The 14,655-nt window shown below is 35.1% G+C and overlaps 2 protein-coding genes across 2 annotated transcripts; both read left to right on the top strand.

Annotated features, from left to right (window-relative positions):
- The first annotated feature begins 64 nt into the window (after positions 1 to 64).
- On the top strand, positions 65 to 6,359 carry LOC133866470 (PLASTID TRANSCRIPTIONALLY ACTIVE protein 6, chloroplastic). Its single transcript, XM_062303006.1, has 6 exons — positions 65 to 620; positions 760 to 828; positions 3,952 to 4,056; positions 5,017 to 5,136; positions 5,723 to 5,812; positions 5,896 to 6,359. Exons 1-6 carry the CDS (start codon positions 114 to 116, stop codon positions 6,010 to 6,012), a joined length of 1,008 nt encoding a protein of 335 aa, XP_062158990.1. The 5' UTR covers positions 65 to 113; the 3' UTR covers positions 6,013 to 6,359.
- A 3,201-nt stretch (positions 6,360 to 9,560) lies between these two features.
- On the top strand, positions 9,561 to 12,579 carry LOC133866391 (agamous-like MADS-box protein MADS9). The gene is made up of 7 exons (XM_062302900.1): positions 9,561 to 9,962; positions 10,117 to 10,183; positions 10,778 to 10,839; positions 10,936 to 11,035; positions 11,129 to 11,158; positions 11,419 to 11,463; positions 12,236 to 12,579. Exons 1-7 carry the CDS (start codon positions 9,775 to 9,777, stop codon positions 12,380 to 12,382), a joined length of 639 nt encoding a protein of 212 aa, XP_062158884.1. The 5' UTR covers positions 9,561 to 9,774; the 3' UTR covers positions 12,383 to 12,579.
- The last annotated feature ends 2,076 nt before the right edge of the window (positions 12,580 to 14,655 follow it).

The following is a 14,655-nucleotide window of genomic DNA, read 5'->3' as shown; positions in this document are numbered from 1 at the left end:
GGAATATGTTCAATTTTATTTTATTTATATTTTATTATATATATATATAATCCACAGGGCATTTCCAGCTCCTTATTCCCTCCAAAGTCTTAAACCCCCTAATCCAAAACCCCATGACGACCTCCCACACCACTCTCCTCCTCTCATCCCTACAATTCCCGGCCTTCACCACCCAACACTCCTTGCTCCTTTTCCACTCCCCACCACCATTACTGTCGCGACCACTACTCTCACTCAAACAGGCCACAAGTACATACGTTCGCCCTCTCACTCCGTCTCGCAGAAACCCCTTTGTAGCTCGCACCGACGACGGCGACGCCGAAGGTGGCGGCCCCGACGACTACGACATGGACGAGGAGGAACTCGAGGAGATAGACAACAAGAAAGACTTCGACATAGAGTACGAACCCCTCGCGACGGGCTCGGGGGTCGATGGTGGCGACGGCGACATTGCCATGGTTCAGAGCAGGAGCTTCGTGCCCACGCAGGGATGGGACTCCGAGGTGGTCGTGGATTACAGGATCAACGAGGACGAGTTCCACAAGATCAGCTTGCTTGACTGCGATTTCTTCATAAGGAAGCCCCCGGACCCCGATAACGATGTCTACGATTTCAGGGAGGTCAGTAGTGGGTTTTCCCTTTTCTAATTTTAGGGTTGAAGTTTGAGGTTTGAATGTGAATTACTGTTGAATCTAATGTGGGTTTTGTGTTGTTTACTCTAGTTATTGATTTTGATTTTTTCCATTTCTTGGGTTGTAGATGTATGTTACTCCTCCTGATACAGATGTTTATGCAATTCCCAGGATGCTTGCTCCGATGCCTAAGAAGGTAATTTGATTATTTATTATTTTGCGAAGCAATACACATTCAATTGTCAATTGTTCTATATGTTTATGTGACTACATTATCATTTTGATAGGATCCCCATAATAGCCCATAATATTAGAATAATATTTTTCTAATACTCTACCATAATCATAATAATTGCATATTATCGCAATATCTATATTTTTATGAATTATTATGTAATAATTGCATGATTGCAATTTTCCCATTTCTAGGTGAATATGTAATAATCATTTTCCTAGAATAAGTTGCAATCCTCCCTATATAAGGTGGTAGATGCCGTAAGGCCAATTAATGAAAGAGAAATACAAAGTTGCCTAAGGCATTTGGAGGTTAATCCCCTCGAAGTGATTAATTGGAGGTTTGATTCCCTCAAAGTGATCGAGTTATCATTTTTCTTTTCATTTTATTTGAATATTGAACTATAGAAACCCTCGAGTTCCTATCATTTTGGTATTAGAGCAGTTCGATATCTTGAAATTTTATTCTCTTATTTATTTATTTATTTTTTTCCCCCCTACCACTCTTTTTCATTAAATCCATTCCAAAAAAGCCAATTCCATTATCCTTTTTACTTCCAAAAAAAAAAAAAAAAACAGTAGTTATGCAAGAACCAAACTCTGGGTTGTGCGTGGTGTGCTATGCAAGGTGGTTTACTGGGTGTAGCAGTGCAGTGCATGTGGATGGATACTGCAAGCAGTAGCTGAGTATCATTGGCAGAGCACAGTCGTGACGTGCCCTTGGAGTTGAGTGTTTGGGGCCATCTAGAAGTATCGTGCAAGGGGTTGTACTGTGTGGAGTGGTGCGCAATGTAGGTGGTGCTGGGTAGAGTTGCCATGGCTGCGCGGGAGTAGTGACACGAGGCAAAATGGTGCTTTTTTGGGGAGAAGCGTGCACTGTGCAATAGAGTAACCGTGTGTGGCGGCAAGGACCGGTGACTGTGTGCGAGAGTGGGTCACGGTGGTTCATGCACCGAGCATGGTCATGTGCGGCGGTGAGCCGGCGAGAGGGAATGAAGGAGACACTGGCCGTTTGGCTACATGGATTTCTTATCTAAGTTGGTAGAGTGCTTTGTTCTTATTCAAGTTAAAGGATGGTTGGCAATAGGAATAGGATTTCCTCATTTTGACCAGTGTTTTTACTTGGGCTTGTTTGGCTACGAGACTTATCTTGGGTTTTTTGTAATTTAGGAGTAACATTGTCTTTGCAGGGAGCAAAAATAAAAAAGAAAGAAGGTTTTATGGCCTAGTAGCAATTCAAACTTAGGGGAATACACCATGCCTTCTAGTAGCAATTTTCACCAACAAGAGGAGGTCCCATTCAAGTCAAGGTTTGATCCAAAATTCTTCAAGCAGCTGAAGGTGTTCATTAATGACCATATCAATCAAGCCCTCAGCAAACGGGACAAAGAACAACATTATGGATCAGCTACACACCGGATTCCACCAGGAATACGTCTTTCTAACGATCATGATCAAGGATTTGCATATAAAGGTGGAAGTTCCCCAATTTGGTTCTTGTAAGTTCGAAAACATTGATGTTGAGTTAGAAAAAATTTGGGTTGACATCAACAGTCGGGGAATATTAGTTATCTATTTTTGCCCATAATTAGACGAAAAGACGGTTGATAAAGAGATTTATTGTGGGTTTTCGCTCGGACATTCAACTTGAAGTTCAGACCTACACACCCCGAGCCATGACAACTGCCATTTTGTTTGCAAGGAGAGAGGAGGAGAGACTCGGCAAGGAAAACCGCCACACAGTCGAAGTGGTAGATGAACCAACGATTGGAAAAAGCAGCTCATCTTCAACTCTAGCTTGTAAAACTCCTACCACGCAGGAGTCGGTTGTGACAAAGATAAAAGTTTTGGAGTTGCAATTCATTTCACCAGAGTTTTCAGATGTCTTAAATATTGCTCATTGTTCTGATACTGAGGAGATCATGAATCCTGTGATAGAGGAGAGGAGGATAAATTATTATCCTTAGTGAGTGCTGGGTACCCTGTGGAGAGGTAGTTGAGATACCGTCTCTACAATATGATGAAGAATCAAGTTATGATTAGGTTTGGCAAGGCTTTATTAGAAGAGAATCGATTCGGCAAATTCCAATGACTGAAAAAAGGTTTTTGCTCCAAATTAGGAGGGTTGACTATAGGCTGTCTAAGAAGGGTAACGTTGATTCAGAATTCTTCTGTGGTGTCCCCAGTAAATGGAGTATTATAAAATAATAATAATAATAAAATTCTTGTTCCTTTTCTACCACAAGCCATTCATGAGACATTACCCTTAATGAGGACATGGTGGCCACCATGGGATCGAGGATGGGATTGTAGACTGATTTCATTAATAATCAAACCTCAAGGACAATGATGTTTTGAAGGGTTGGGGGATGATAGGACCCCTATAATATTCCCATAATATTTCCCTAATATTCTTCCATAATCATAATAATTGCATATTATTGCAATCTCTCTATTTTAGGGAATTATTCTGTAATAATTGCATTATTGCAATCTTCTCATTAGTCAGTGATTCTGCAATAATTATTTTCCTAGAATAATCTGCAATCTTCTCTATAAAAGGTTGTAGATGCCGTATGAGCAATTTGGAAAAGAAATACAAAGTTGCCTAAGGCATTTGGAGGTTGATCCTTTCGAAGCGATCAATTTATCCCTTTTTTTGTAAAAAAAAAAAAAATTGAACGATAGAAACCACGTGTTCCTATCACAATTACCACACACACATATATACGTATATATAAATATATATTGTTAGGCTTAATAGTGTCATAAGGGAAGACTCACAAAGATAGTTTTACTTTTAAAGCCTAATAGATTAAGAGTGTTCCAGTTGATATAAAGGCGCTCTTCACTGGTTGCAACAGGTGTTATCTATCCCTACTTGGTATTTAATGTAATCTCTCTACTTAAGTCATTTATGTTGCGAATAAATTGATATACAATTTTGTCATGGTTCCTTTTTCCAATTCCATCTCTCATGATTATGACAAGGTGTTTGTTGAAGCCATTTAACTATGTGCTCTGTGATTTCATCCATTCAATATGTTATTAACGGGTGTTCTTCCCCTTGATGTAAAAATTATAGTACATTCGCTGTGCAAAGAGTGATTACGGATGCTACAATGTCACAGAGCCACCCATTGATGCACCTCGAGATCCATTATATAAATCTGAGAGGGAGATACAGAAGGTATGATTAAACTGTTGCTGTATTATATGTTATCTTCTAAAATGTTATGCAACATAAAATTTGATTTTGATGTTTTGGAACTGTGTTTTTTTTATAAGTACTGAGAGAGATAAGGAAAGAAATGCTCAGTTCCTTTCTAGTCTAATATCTTAATTATTCCAATCCACATAAGGATTAAAAATTTTGTACTGATTTATGCCTTTATAGGCTGATTTACTTCAATTTATAGTATCTCAACCCCAGATCATAATTAAGAGACATTAAGCAATATTAGGTGGAGTATAATAACAGTGGTCAATGTCCTCTCAATTTTGGTAAAAAGAACAATTATGTAGATCACGGCATTAGAGTGAGAGGAGTTAACCTTTCTTTGGCACTACAAGATGGGACTTCTTATTTGGTTTTGAACATTTGATCAGCATGCCAAAGGTTTGTATTTAATGGATTACTTGAGATAGTAACCAGTCTTTGTTGTCCTGACCTAATGTCAAATAATGCATTGAGTCGCCATATTCTTGACTGTTACCTTTTTTCTTCTGCAAAATGTGAGGACATGGTATTGGGATTACTAAGTGCTAATGTCTGTGGGGCCCAAGTGAGGCTAAGAATTAGGAGTCAGAAAACAAGTTGGCGCCAGAATCCAGGTGCATTAAATGCACCATAGCTGGCCGAAGTCAAGCAACATAGAGTTACAAAATGTTTGGTATGACATATAGGTGATGAATTCCAAAGTTCAGACTGCTTCAAAAATATTGAAAATATCAGTATGGCTTGGCACTGTAACGACCCAATAAATTTCAGAATGTCTATTTGATAGCATTGCATGATAGTATGATATGTGGTCATTTTTGTAGCTGATTCTCTGTTGAGTGACTAATTAATGATATTAAAAACTGAAAGAATGAATATTATCTTCTTTATTTTAAGCAATAGCATCACTAGGCTGCAAATCTGTTCCAGGTTTTCTTGACAAAGCATTACAGGAACCGAAGGTTGGCTGACCCAGAGTTCGTGCTAGATTTTGAGGAGATTTATGTTATTGATTCCAGAACAAAGTCAATTACCAGAGCTAAAGTTTTGGTGAGGATTTTTGTTTGTCAACATTAGTTTAAAACTGCTATGAATATTCCTCTTACGCTGCTTGTGGATGTGGAATTGCCATTGCTTCTTTTCCTTTCAAGTTCTGATTTTTTTCAAAAAGAAAAGTATATATTTATTTTTTTTTAGCTTTTTTTAAAAAACAAAAACATTTTGGCGGCCCTTTTGATTTTGATCAATCATATTGAGCATTGTAGCTGTTGGACCACGTTTCCAATTTGAAAATGGTAATTTTTTAGGCTATTGCCAAAAATGCTTTAGGTTATAGATGGCAAGTTTGAAGAACAATCTTCTCCATCTTTGCCTACATCTGTTTTATGCCTCCAAAAAAAAAAAAAAAGGAACCCCATAAAAGGCAATGAATTTCTAATGGCAGACATGTTTGACTTGCTAGCATGATTGTATCCCTTTGCATTTTATGATTCTTAGACCATAGGTTTTAGTCTTAGTGAGTACATGAGAAATCCTTCTTTTCCTTACTCTGTCCTTGTATTAATAGTTCTAGCTAATATTGTGACTTTTATGTTTATTTTCTTTATTTTAAAAAGAATGATAATGCCTTCTGTAGGTTACAGTTCCAGGAGGAAGAAATAGAGATAGAAAGAGTGATTTGCTTGTAATACGAGATAAAGGGAATTCCTTCAAAATAATTCATGCGGTGAATATCCTTGATCTCTATCATTCTCTGTAGATCTGTTTGTTTTGCATGGCCTGATACATTATTCTCTTTGATGCTTCCAGAGTGAAAGAGATGATCCTACCACTGTGATAGAGAGAGAAGAGTGGGTCAAGACCAGACAGGACATGGAGAGACATCTTAGAAAGTTGAGGGACTTCAGTGTTTCAAATTGGTTCTAGTCAATCAGCAGAATTTTGGATTGCTTCATAAAGAAATGCAACAAAATGGAGATTGTTTGGAGGTGAGCATGTGTAAATATATTGACGTTTACACTTCAGTGTATATTAGCAGCAACATGGGCATATATTACCTCTTTTGCAAAGAATTTCTGCTGATGTTTAATAGGTGAAGCTTCCTCGGATTCAATGAGTTCTAGGTGCTTGTACCAGTTTCCATTTTATATGTGGAACTTGCTTTACCATGTATTTTGATTTAGTATGAGGGGTGATAAAAAGTTTATGTACTGAAAGAATGGCGTATCAACTTACAGTTCAAGTTCCAATTCTAGGTCTTTTAATTTGATCTATTATGAGATGTTTAGGTCATCTACTTAAAAGATGTTGCATTTCTCCTTACATATATTCTGCCAAGGAATACCCTATTGGACAAGAGATTTGTAAGTCAGTGATCATCATCATAATCATTATCACCATCATATAGCCTTATCCTCATAATGTTTTTTTCCACCAAAAAAAAAAAAAGGATGTGCAACGACTCAAGCGGGTTGTGTTTGTTAAATTTGACGATCATATTGATGGTGTCAATACTTGGAATCTAGCAATCAAACCAAATCAATTGAGGGCAAGAAACTGAATTGCACCGCAATGACTGCTCCAAATCGTGCATCGGTTTCTGTTTGATTGGTAAGTTGGGTGATGCTTGGAGGAATTATTTTGGGGTGGCATTGGCTTTGGTGATTTTGGTTGATTGAAGTTGGAGAAGTGAGAATGATTCAAGGATTTCGAGGTTGACTGTGATGATGGATTGATCTAGATATATAGTTGTTTGGATGTGAGGGAAGCTTCAATGTGAGTAGGTTTAGTGTGTGTTTTATGGAAAAGATGGGCTTGGTGATTTAGATTAGGGTTTTTGATTGGTAATAGATGTGGAGGTTTACTATTGGTTTCCCAGACACATCATCCTGCAAAGATTAAGATTGTACAAGACCCAAATTACATAAAGATTTTGTATTGCTCAAGAAAAAAAAAACAAAAAACAAAAAAGATGTTACCTATAACATGAAACGATGTTATGTTTTTTCCATCCCAAAGATGACCATCTCCGTGGGAAAACTAGGCATATATATGATTTGTTTGAACAGTAGAATCATGCGTAATCCCTCTGGTGTACATTTGCACCCGATTGCAAGTCGCTTTTCATAAATAGTTGCTGCTCACCAGAAGTTTGACCCAGAGAGAGTCACAAACTTCAGTTTTGAAATTGTCAATCTTATGTATTGATTTCCAAATTATAGAATGAAAAAAGCTTGTCTACAGTACAGTACAAATGTATGTTTGTCTACAGTAAGTTTGCGATTTCTGATATGCATGATTAGACTGGTTGACAATTTACTGACACCCCTATACTTGTCCCTTCCTATATATTGTGTTCAAACAGAACTAGAAAACGATGAACATATACATGTTTGTTCTTTTTTGATGTGGTTGAAAAGAAAGCACGTTAATTGGCGTAGATTAAAGGTGGATATTGAAGGGCTTTAAGCAAGTGCATGCGTGTGAAACCCTCTCTTCTCTCTGGTGTAATTGGTAAGCCAGCATGCCTTGTAGAATTGCATGGTGAGTAAACTAGAAGCTTGATTGAGATTGTACGTAAAGTATCAAATTAAAGCTTTCCTATATTCTCAGGTCTCCTTGGAAAAGCTCCTAAAAGTAAATATCTGGAAAAGAGGAGGCGATCTTGTTGGGAAAATTATGAGTAGGAAAGGGAAAATTATGAAAGGGAAAAATAAAATTAAGACTTCAAGGTTTGATCGCAACGACGATATTTTTAGAATATATTTTATCCCTTTTGAAGTGTTAAAATTGTTTTCAAGATACAATGAAGCCCAAATGTTATTTTAGATTAATACTTTTTAGAGTAACAAGAAAACACCCTTAGAGAGAGAATAGTGTAATTAATATATATATATATATATATATATATATATATATATATATATATATATATATATATATATAAAAGAGAAGTAAACGAGTGACTGATTAATATTAATTAAGTATTAATTAAATTAAACATGATTAAGAAAATAAACAATGAAAATTAAACAATAAAATATGATGAGAAGATAGGGTAATGAGGCGGTAATCTACCTTGCAATAATGCAGTGCAGATAAATTTCAAGAGTAAGCGCGAAAACGGAGCATATAAGGGTATGAAATAACAATTTTAATAATTGCAAATGTATTATTCTAGCAGTAGAATACACTTACAGAAATTAGTAACAAGAGAACAAAAGCATAACATATGAACATATTACAAGTAGGAGCTCGAGAGCAGAACAGATTACCAGAGCAGAGAGTGGAGTACAAGAGACTTCAAAGAAAACTTGCCTAAAGCTTATGCCTCACCCCAAGAGGCTTGGTCCTTTTTATAGGCCAGATACATATATGGGGTAAAAAGGTAAACTACATTAAGTAATGCTGTGAACGTACAGCTAATAATGTTATCAAACCAATAATGCTGTCGGGGCAGCCAATAGTGATGTATCAGATTACTTTAGGAGATTGAAGCTTATATATATATATATATATATGAGATGAGAAAAGCTAGCTATTCATGTTGTTGTGTCCAATTCGAATACATCACGTACGGCCCCAACACCCTGTTGTCTGTTCATTGTGAGTGTTAAGCGTGGATTAATGGCTGATGGGTTGTTGTCTGTTGGCATCTGGCTGAAAAAATCCTAAATCGCTCGTACCTAAAACAAATGAGCCCGCGGCAAACCTCTGTTAAACGGTCTAAATTCATTCATAATTCAACCGGTCTAATTAAGTTCCTAACCACATGGAACCTTAATTATCCGAAAAAAAAAAATCCATTAATTTTGATTTGATGGTTTAGATATATTATTATACCAGATTTTGATCCCATCTCTCAATTAAATGCCAGACAAGACCATCACAGACCACAAAGGCCCTAAAGTAAGACAGATGCGTAATACGACATAAATCCCACATATTACGTGTCAAACATAGCTAGTTCCCAGTACTCGACCCTTTTAGCTTTTTTTTTTTTTTTTTTTTTTTTTTTTTAAATTTATTTTTTTATATTTATTTGAATTTACGATTTTAAAAAATATACATGTGATTTTTAAAAATTCATTTAAGCATTTGACAAAATCACAGTTTGACCTTTAAAATTACAGGTTAACATTTTAAAATTTATGCGTTTTCAAAAAACCACTCAATTATTTGCGATTTAAAAAGACAACCTTTTACGTTTTTAAATTATAAATTTTTAAAAATATAATTTTCAAATGATTTATTTTCTGTAATTTGATTTAAAATCGTACTTTTTATTTACAAAATCTGTATCCCAAAAATACCTAAGCCGAAACAAAGCCCTAAAGGTTTATCAATCTTGTCGGTCACAGTTTTAAACTTAATTAACTGAAACCCTAAAAAACCATCAAACTAATATCAGTCACGTAGATATATATATAAAGGGAAAGAGTCAGAGAGAGAGACCAATGGTTAACAAGAAGCAGTAGTTGGCTTGGCTTTTGTCACGAACCCATAAACAAATCTTCCCCATCTCTGCCACTTAGAAAGTTGCTTATCCTCCAACTCGAATTAGAAAGGCTTTTCTCTCTCTTTATTAGATTCTCTATCTCCTCCTCCTTCATCCATTTCACAAGGAGGAAAGAAGAAGAAGAAATTAAGAAGAGAGTTCAAGGATCGAAGAAGAAAGGTTTTTGAGAGATGGGGAGAGGCAAGATTGAGATAAAGAGAATAGAGAACTCAACCAACAGGCACGTGACCTACTCAAAGAGGATGAATGGGATCGTGAAGAAGGCTAGGGAGATCAGCGTTCTATGCGATGCTAAAGTTTCTCTTGTTATCTTTTCCAGCTCTGGAAAGATGAAAGAGTTCTGCAGCCCTTCAACTACGTATAATGAACTCTCTTTTGTTTTTCATTTAGTCTCTGGGTTATTGGATTTTCTGTCATCTCTTTGTTTTCCTTGCAAAAAGGAAGGCTTTCTTTTTGTTCTCTTACTCTCTCTCTCTCTCTCTCTCTCTCTCTCTCTCTGTGTGATGGTGAAGGCTGATTAACATCTTGGACATGTACCACAAGCGGTCTTCGAAGAGGTTGTGGGATGCCAAGCATGAGGTAGGTGTTGATACTCTCTCTCTCTCCCTGATCTGTGGTGGTATTCTTCAACTCTTTGTATCAAACATTTTTTTGCTAAAAACATGTTAAGAAACATGAACTATATATTCTATGTAGAGATCTACAAATGGTCTTTCTTTCTGAATATTCAATTGTTTTTCATTGAGAAAGAAGATTTAAAACTACATGAGATGTAACATCCATGAACAGATCTGGAAATAAAACATTATTCCCTCCCTTCCTTTTCCTTGCAAATATTGAAACAGCTAAACGGATGGTATGTAGCTAGCTAGCTATAAGAAAATAAATATAATATATCTGTTAATTTCCTTGATAAGATCTATCTTTGTCTGACGGTTTCTTTACTAGAAGCCTTGTAAACTGCATAAAAACAACTTCCATAACAGATCCATCATCCGCTATTAGATTTATTTTTTATTTTTTTGTAAGAAAAAAAGAACTTAACAGATCTGCTAATTAAAGTGTGACACTTCATGGATTTGTATATTTATTTCTTTTCTTTTCTTTTTTTTGCTGTTGAGATAAACTAATTTTTAGGGTTTCCTTTTCCAACCATGATAATTAAACTCACAGAATCTCAGCAATGAAATTGATAGAATCAAGAAAGAGAACGACAACATGCAGATTGAGCTCAGGTAGGTTATTTGGTTTCTTTGCTTCTCTCTCTCTCTCTCTCTCACACACACACACACATGTTGAAGTATATATATATATATATATATATATTCCAGGCACATGAAAGGAGAGGATATCACATCTTTGAACCATAAAGAGCTCATGCTCCTTGAGGAAGCCCTTGGAAACGGCCTCAGCAGTATCCGCGAGAGGCAGGTTAGAACCAAAATAGTAATTATTTATTTGATTGAAGGTCTTCGTAGGGCATTCAAGAGAAGGTTTAACTCTCTGCCCTTTTTGTTGTTGCAGATGGACTACTTGAGGATTGCTAAGAAAAAAGTACGTACTTGTTACCTTGTAGATTGAACCTAGCTAGTGCCTCGCTTTATTTTACTTTATATCCCTTATGAACGATAGGAATCATAGGATTAATTAGCATATATATAACTTGTTGGCAAATATTTTTTCTTTGAAAATAGTTAATTAAAGCTATATACATATTTATAAGCAAAAGAACTTGTCGATCTTCATAAGTATATGAAAGATATGCTCTTTATTAATTTTCCTGACCTTAGCATTTCTTTCTGGACATTCCTCAGGACGAGATATTGGAGGAGGAGAATAAGCGCCTAAATTTCACTCTGGTATATTCTCATCATCCTCACATTTTTTACTAACAAGCTCACCTGTAGACACGCATCTATAAGCGAGTGTTGGTGCATGAAAAATATATGACTGTTAAATCACTATTTATTTAAAAAAAATTAAGTTTAAAGGAGGAAGTAAATTTAATTATATAATTAATACTATAACACTTTTTTTTATGTGTGGGTTCAAACTCTCTTTTTAATAGGTGAGGTCTAACACGTAAATATTTAATTAAAATGAGAGGTAAATGATAGTTAGAGTCAAGGTTCGAACTTAAAACCGTTGGCTCTAATATATACTATGTTAAATACCACTTATCTTAAAAGTTGAAGCTTATTGAAAGAATTAATTGATTTAATCATTTAATCAATAATGACATGTACAAGTCTTCATGTTATATGTACGTAGATGCATGTTATGATTTATATATATATATATACTTCTATAACCTCTAAACGCAACATTTAAAGAAACTTGGCACGTACATTGCTCTTAAAAAAAAAAAAAAAAAGAATTAAGTGATATATAGACGTTACCTCAAGGTAATGTCTTAGAAAAATAGATATGATTTTCTTTTAATAGATTTGAAGCACCATAGATGATCGGTCGTAAATGCATTTTTGTTTTCCCATTAGGGTACTCCTTGTGGATGAATCTTACCAAAACTTTATTTTGATGTTAAGTGAAAATCACAACACACTCAATCCCAACAAACTTAGTTATTAATTAAATCAACTAATTAAGATTTCCCCCCTTCAATTACTACAGCATCAGCAGGAGATGGCCATGGAAGCAGCAAGCAGAGACGTGGATGATGATTATAATTATGAGCAGAGAGTGAGGGGCTATAACTCTCAAATGCCTTTTTCTTTCCGTGTGCAGCCTATTCAGCCAAATCTACAAGAGAGGATGTGAACTGTACTTGGCTAGCTTCCTATCTTGAAAAATAACTTTCAGCTATCCAGTACTGTTTGTAAGAGCCTTAATAAGTAGCTAGCTAGTACAATTGAAACCTCTGATTAAGTGTGTGAACATATGGCTTGTGGGATGCGATCATTTCGGGTACTATATGGTAGCTAGCCTTAATGTTTATATATATGTATGGTTGTGCATGATCCTAGCCTGCATATATAAATATTTCAAAATCAATAGAAAATTGTTATAAGGTCAGAAATTAAGTTTTTTTAATCTAAAGCATTCGGTCTTCAATGGGCTGTGCTTTATAAAGCATATTTTGCCATTTTTTTGTTCTCTTGCGCGCAGTGATGCTAGACTTTCTTAACTGATTTTGACACGGGTGTTAATGAAGACAATTAAGTTTTCAAGATTATTTTTGGAGCTTTTCTCTCTTTTGCTTTTTTTTTTTTTTTCCAAGTTTCAAGGTTATTTTGGTCTTTTCCTTTTTTCTTTTTCTCAATGTTTTAGGGTGCTGTTGTAATTTTTATTTTAGTTGGCAAGCACTCTAAACTTAGCCGGCCTATATAAAGGCATGACACAAATTTCTCATATAAAACTAGCTTTTAAAAACGACATGTGTCATTTAAGTTCTTAAAAAAAAATGTAAAAAACGCATGCAATTTAAAAAACATATACTTCTCACATGCAAGGGACACGTGTTACTATTAGAAGTTAGCTAGTTTGTGAGAAATTTTTTATAAATCAATTTGTAAGAAATTTCTGTTGATAAAGAGAATGCTTTGTATAATTTTTCATTCAAGCTTGAGAATATAAAAGTTTAAGTCTTTGACTTTTCTTGAAGAATAGATTTCTTCTCGCGAGTGTCCTATATATCTAGGCTTTTTATTTTTTTTTTCATTGAATGGTGAGTGTATTCTTTAATTTGTAGCTCATGAACATTGTCATTGAGTGGTGATCACTACATTTCTCTTTGTCCCCTTGGGAGATTTCCTTTGGGTGGTGAGTTTAAAGATCCTTTTGTTCGTTCTTCGCTTGATTGTTTGTTGTTCTTGGTAACTTGGGAATTTTGATCTCAGAGTTATAATTTTTGAAGTTGTTTGTGATTTTAAAGATTATCTGATACTATTTGGGAGTGGAGCTTCATTATTATTCTTAAAGTTTGGATAGTCGATATTGTTCTTCTAGTTTTGCTTGTTTTTGCTTTTCTCTATATTTTTTGGTATCAGAGTTTTGGTTGTAATGGCCAATCGAGGTTATCGTCGGGGTGGGTTGGAAGATGAAAGGCCAAATCGCAAGCATAATCTTCGTGACATTGAGAATGAAGAATTATGAAGACAAGTGCAACAATTGGTACTCATGAAGAACAAGTTCAAGTTGAACTACTCAGACTTTGCAAAATGTTGAGGGAGTAGGATTAAGAAGATCATTGAGGATAAAAAGACTAGCAATTCCTAGTGATATGTTATATACCTCTAAGAGTCAAATTTTAATGTCGGACCTAAGATGATCCAAGCTCGTTTTCACAAGCCACAAGTGGAAATAACTCCACATTTTGCTTTGATGCTATGAAGCAAGAGATAGAATCTATGGCTAAGAAAAACAAGTCTTGGATCTTGTTGACTTGCCAAAAGGAATTGTAGCCGTAGGTTGCAAATGAGTTTAAAAAATCAGAAGGAATGCTTCTGGTAACATTGAAATAAATAAAGCTAAACTTGTAGCCAATGGTTTTACATTTTGATTCAAAAGAAAGGTATTGATTATTATAAAACATTATCTCAAGTGTCTAAGAATGATTCATTTAGGATAATTGTGGTATTAGTAGTTTATTTTAATCTAGAGTTACATTAAATGGATGTGAACCTAGCTGTCTCATATGGTATTAATAGCTCATTTTTGTCTCGTACAATTCTTTTTAGAACCTTGTTAATCAATACATATACCTTAAAGCCAATAAGAGTAAAGTTATATTTTTAGTCCTATATGTAGATAATATTTTATTTACGAGCAATGATTTAAGTTTACTACATAATGTTCCTCTCACAAAACTTTGAGATGAAGAATTTGTATGATGCCTCTTATGTGCTTAGTACAAATAGAGATTCGTACAGATAGAAATAAAAAATATTATGATTGTCTCAAAAGACCTATATTGAAAAAGTTTTTGTGAGATTCATAATGAAAGAACCGCAATGACACTTTTTGCTAAGGAGGATAAATTCAATAAATATCAGTGTTCCCAAAATGCATTGGAACATGAGTAGATAAAAAGT

Source organism: Alnus glutinosa, chromosome 4, assembly GCF_958979055.1.
Source record: "Alnus glutinosa chromosome 4, dhAlnGlut1.1, whole genome shotgun sequence".
Lineage (NCBI taxonomy): Eukaryota > Viridiplantae > Streptophyta > Magnoliopsida > Fagales > Betulaceae > Alnus > Alnus glutinosa.
The sequence above is the reverse complement of the archived record's forward strand: the minus strand, read 5'-3'. Positions and strand labels throughout refer to the sequence as shown.

Bases quoted from the DNA above. Each gene is read 5' to 3' on its own strand.
- LOC133866470 (XM_062303006.1), top strand. From the start codon at position 114: ATGACGACCTCCCACACCACTCTCCTCCTCTCATCCCTACAATTCCCG. The intron at 621-759 runs GTCAGTAGTGGG...CTTGGGTTGTAG, and splicing joins ATGTCTACGATTTCAGGGAG to ATGTATGTTACTCCTCCTGA. The intron at 5,137-5,722 runs GTGAGGATTTTT...TGCCTTCTGTAG, and splicing joins TTACCAGAGCTAAAGTTTTG to GTTACAGTTCCAGGAGGAAG.
- LOC133866391 (XM_062302900.1), top strand. From the start codon at position 9,775: ATGGGGAGAGGCAAGATTGAGATAAAGAGAATAGAGAACTCAACCAAC. The intron at 9,963-10,116 runs GTATAATGAACT...GTGATGGTGAAG, and splicing joins TTCTGCAGCCCTTCAACTAC to GCTGATTAACATCTTGGACA. The intron at 11,159-11,418 runs GTACGTACTTGT...GACATTCCTCAG, and splicing joins TGAGGATTGCTAAGAAAAAA to GACGAGATATTGGAGGAGGA.